Raw genomic sequence first — 4,031 nt, forward strand, 5'->3', positions numbered from 1 at the left:
TATTGGCAGTGTTTAATTAAGGTCGTTTGGCTTAAGATGAACACTGAAAAAATGTGGTAATTTCGTGGCGAGTAATTTTTTAATGGGGGTTAGATCTGTCACAGAAACATTTGGTGTATTAATACGCATGCGCGGATGGTGATGAATTAGTTTTTGATCTCCAAAGTTATTCCAGTAACTACCAATTTTTTTTTTTTTTGTGGATTAAGGAGTTAGATATGATGATGGTAATATCACAAGGTACTTAAGAATCTTTATTTTATTTGCAGGGTATGATTAAGATACGTTTGGCTTTACATGGACACTGAAAAAATGTGGTAATTTCGATGCGAGTAGTTATTTAATGAGGGGGGTAAGCCTGTCACAGAAACAGTTGGTCTGTTACTACTTGGTTCCTTGACGAGAATAATAGGTCTGGCTGGTGTGGTGGTAGAAGTTATATTATGAATTACATTGCTTTAAGACTGAGTGAAAGTAATTCTATTACAGTCAAACACATCTGTTTAATTTTCTGGATGTACTAAACTGATTATAGGGTTTGCAGGATGGTGGGGGGGAGTTCAATGAAATCATACGTCTGACAGCACCTGGAAAGAAAGGTGGAGCGTCTGGTGAAAAATGAGAATTAACCCAGAAAGCTTATGGAAAAGGTGACACAAAAACAAAAATTTCATTTTTTTTGTCTGTGTTTGTATGTCTGTCACGGAGTAGGGGTTGATTTGAGTTATAAGTTATTCTGGGTTAGATATAGTGTTGTGTGAAAATTTTGTTCTGTCAGGTTCAGATTTATAGTGGACAACAAATATATAAACATTCACTTTTATAGATATATATATATATATACATATATACATATGTAATATAATATATATATACATATATATAAAAAGTGAATGTTTGTGTATTTGTTTGTCCATTATAGAAACCTGAACTGCCTGACAGACGCAGGCAAAATTTTGCACACGGCCTCTATGTCACCTCAGAAAGGTTTATAACTCTAGATATATATATATATATATATATATATATATATATATATATATATATATATATATATATATATATATATATATATATATATATATATATATCATTTTCAGCCTCAAAGTCGTTTGTTGGATGTACAGTAGGTCTTCTCCAGGTTCCTCTACAAAGATTTCTATCCTCCTCTCTCTGTTCTGTGCCACTGTCGTTTGTTGGTCTGCCATCTCTGCCAGCAGGTTTTTTGTCTTTCTCGGTTTCTTGTCTCTTGGGGCGTCCAGAAGGTTGCTCATGATGTCCATCTGTTGTCTGTCATCCTGGCAATGTGCCCCGCCCCATTCCACTTGAGCTTACTGATGGTTTCAAGGATATCCTTTACTCTAGCTTTTTGACATATCCATTTAGCTGTTTTTCTATCCTTCCAAGTTAGACCTAGCATAATTTTCTCACGTGCCCTCTGCATTGTTCGTAATTTAAGGGAGAGCTTTTTTGTTAGATTCCAAGTTTCAGCCCCATAGGTGACAGTGGGAAGGATGCAGTGATCATAGACTTTCCTTTTTAAGATGATAGGAATCTTCTTATTTTTTAACACTGTACTGGTTCTTCCAAATGCCTGCCAACCTAGGGTTATTCTTCTTTTATTTCGCGCTCTTGAGATGCACGTAGAGAGATTCGTTGCCAAGGTAGATGTAGTGGTCCACTTCTCAATTTGCTGGATTTTCACCCCAAGTATGTCATCTGTATTTTCAGTGCATTTATTGCTCATGAATTTGGTCTTACGGAAGTTCATGGTAGGCCTAATAATTTGTTTGTTTCATTTAGCTCGGTGAGCATTTGTTGAAGCTCTTCTTGGTGGGGGCAACGATAATGATGTCATCAACAAATCTTAGGGTGACTTAGGTATTTCCATTTATTCTTATTCCTTTTTTCTTGACAGTTGAGTTGTCGGAAAGCCCTCCAGGCAGGCAGTAAACAGTTTGGGGTGAACTTGTGGCACCTTTGTCTGACTTCTCTTGAGTTGAATAGTTCTGAGTCCTTGTGGAGGCGAATAAATGAAGTTGCATGGTCATAGATGTGACGGAGGACATTGATGTAAACTGAGTCAATTCCACGTTCTTCCAGTTGACATGACCTCCTCAGTTTCGACCGAGTCAAATGCTTTGTTGTAATCTACAAGTGTTACTACTAGTAGGATTTTATATTCGTTTGTTTTTTCAGTGATCTGGTTTACTGTTTGTAGACGGTCAATTGTGAGTAGCCTTCAAAGCCTGCTTGTTCCTTTGGCTGATTTTCACTGCTTACCTGTAATTCGGATTAGTGATAACTCTGGTGAAGATCTTTATAAATAACATTACGAGGCTGATTGGTCGTTGGTTGTTCATGTCCCTGGGGTCGCCTTTTGTAGAGTAGAATGAGGATGGCTTATTCCACTCTTTCTGGCGTTTCTGCTCTTCTTCAGATATTCATTGAATAGTCGCGTCAGTCTGACTTGTATTGGCTCATCAGCATCTGTTATTAGGTCCAATGTGATGTTATCTGGTCCCGGCGCTTTCCCCTTCTTCATTTGCTTGATAAAAGTCACCTCGCATGGTGATCTCTGAAAGTCACGAGATAGGTGTTGATTTTCTCTTTCGCGAGGATGGTAACATGGTCGCTCTGAGGAGTAAAGCTTTTGGTAGTACTCTCTTGCTTGCTTGACTATTCCATCACAGCTGGTTGTAAGGGATCCGTCTTCTTCTAGTACTCCAGTGAACTGCAGCTTCCCTTGGCCGAGTTTTCTTTTTGCTGTTGTAAACCCTCTGCCCTGTTTAATGACATCTTCAATTATTTCTGTTGTTCTATTGCGAAGGTCTTCTCGTTGCTTTTCCTGTATAGTTTTGTTTAGTTCTGCTGCTTCAATTTTCTCCCGCACTGTTGATGGGGGCTTGAGATTTCTACGTTTTTTCATGAGGTTCTTTGTCTCTTCAGAGAATTTGCTGTTGTCGGAGGGCTTTCTGTTCTGGAACTTCTTTGCTACTTCTTTCAATGGGATAATGATGTTATTAGTCAAGTTTTCAAGATCATTTTCACTACTGTTGTGGTCTTCTACATTTCCAAGAATCTCGTAGCGGTTTTTTAACTCTATATGAAATGTAGATTTGAGAGCTTCAGGTATTTTGATATGTTCTGGTCTTGAGAAGAATAGTTTTTGTTTCTCTTGTTTGGTGTTGATTTGGATTTTGCATCTTACCAGCCTGTGATCACTGCCTACGTTGACTTGGTTAAGGGCATCAACATTTTTAACTATATTATGTTTGTCTACATGTATGTAGTTTATTTCATTTCGTGTTTCATGGTTTGGGCTTCGCCATGTCCACATCTTGTTTTCACTCTTTTGAAAGAATGTGTTCATGATCTTGAAGTCATGTGCTACAGCAAAATTGATCAAGTCATCTCCCCTCCCATTTCTCTCTCCATATCCAAATTTGCCAACACAGTCTTCATTCCCTTGTCCAATTTTAGCATTGAAATCTCCATTATGATGTACTGGGCTTTGTTATTATTTAGAGTGGTATATAGGTCGTCTTAAAATTTATCCAGTTCCTCCTGGGATGACGCTGATGTGGGAGCATATGCCTGTATGACTGTTAGTCTGTACTGTTTTGAAATTCTAAGAGTGACACTACTGTAGCTACTTGTCAGATGTGTATGTGAACTTCAATGTTGCTCTGTAAGTTTTTGTTTATGAGAAATCCAGCGCCATTTTGTTTGCTTTCTCTTGACACTGTTGTAAAGCAGGTGTCCAAGCTTTTAAGCATATACATATATATATACAGTATATATATATATATATATATATATATATATATATATATATATATATATATATATATATATATATATATATACATGTACATATATATACATATATACGTATTTATATGTATATATATGTATATGTATACATATATAAATTGTGTATAAATATATGAGTACATATATGAAGTATTTGAGAGACGATTTATCAGTTACAAGGGAAACTTTTGACACTTGAAAAGATCATTGTGTGG

At 36.6% G+C, this 4,031-nt stretch overlaps 1 protein-coding gene across 1 annotated transcript; it reads right to left on the reverse strand.

Annotated features, from left to right (window-relative positions):
- Nucleotides 1–2,359: 2,359 nt before the first annotated feature.
- Nucleotides 2,360–3,340, reverse strand: LOC136855283 (uncharacterized). Its single transcript, XM_067132186.1, has one exon. The coding sequence runs from the start codon at nucleotides 3,338–3,340 to the stop codon at nucleotides 2,360–2,362; it is 981 nt and encodes a 326-aa protein (XP_066988287.1).
- Between the last annotated feature and the right edge of the window lie 691 nt (nucleotides 3,341–4,031).

Source organism: Macrobrachium rosenbergii, chromosome 31 (assembly GCF_040412425.1).
Source record: "Macrobrachium rosenbergii isolate ZJJX-2024 chromosome 31, ASM4041242v1, whole genome shotgun sequence".
NCBI lineage: Eukaryota > Metazoa > Arthropoda > Malacostraca > Decapoda > Palaemonidae > Macrobrachium > Macrobrachium rosenbergii.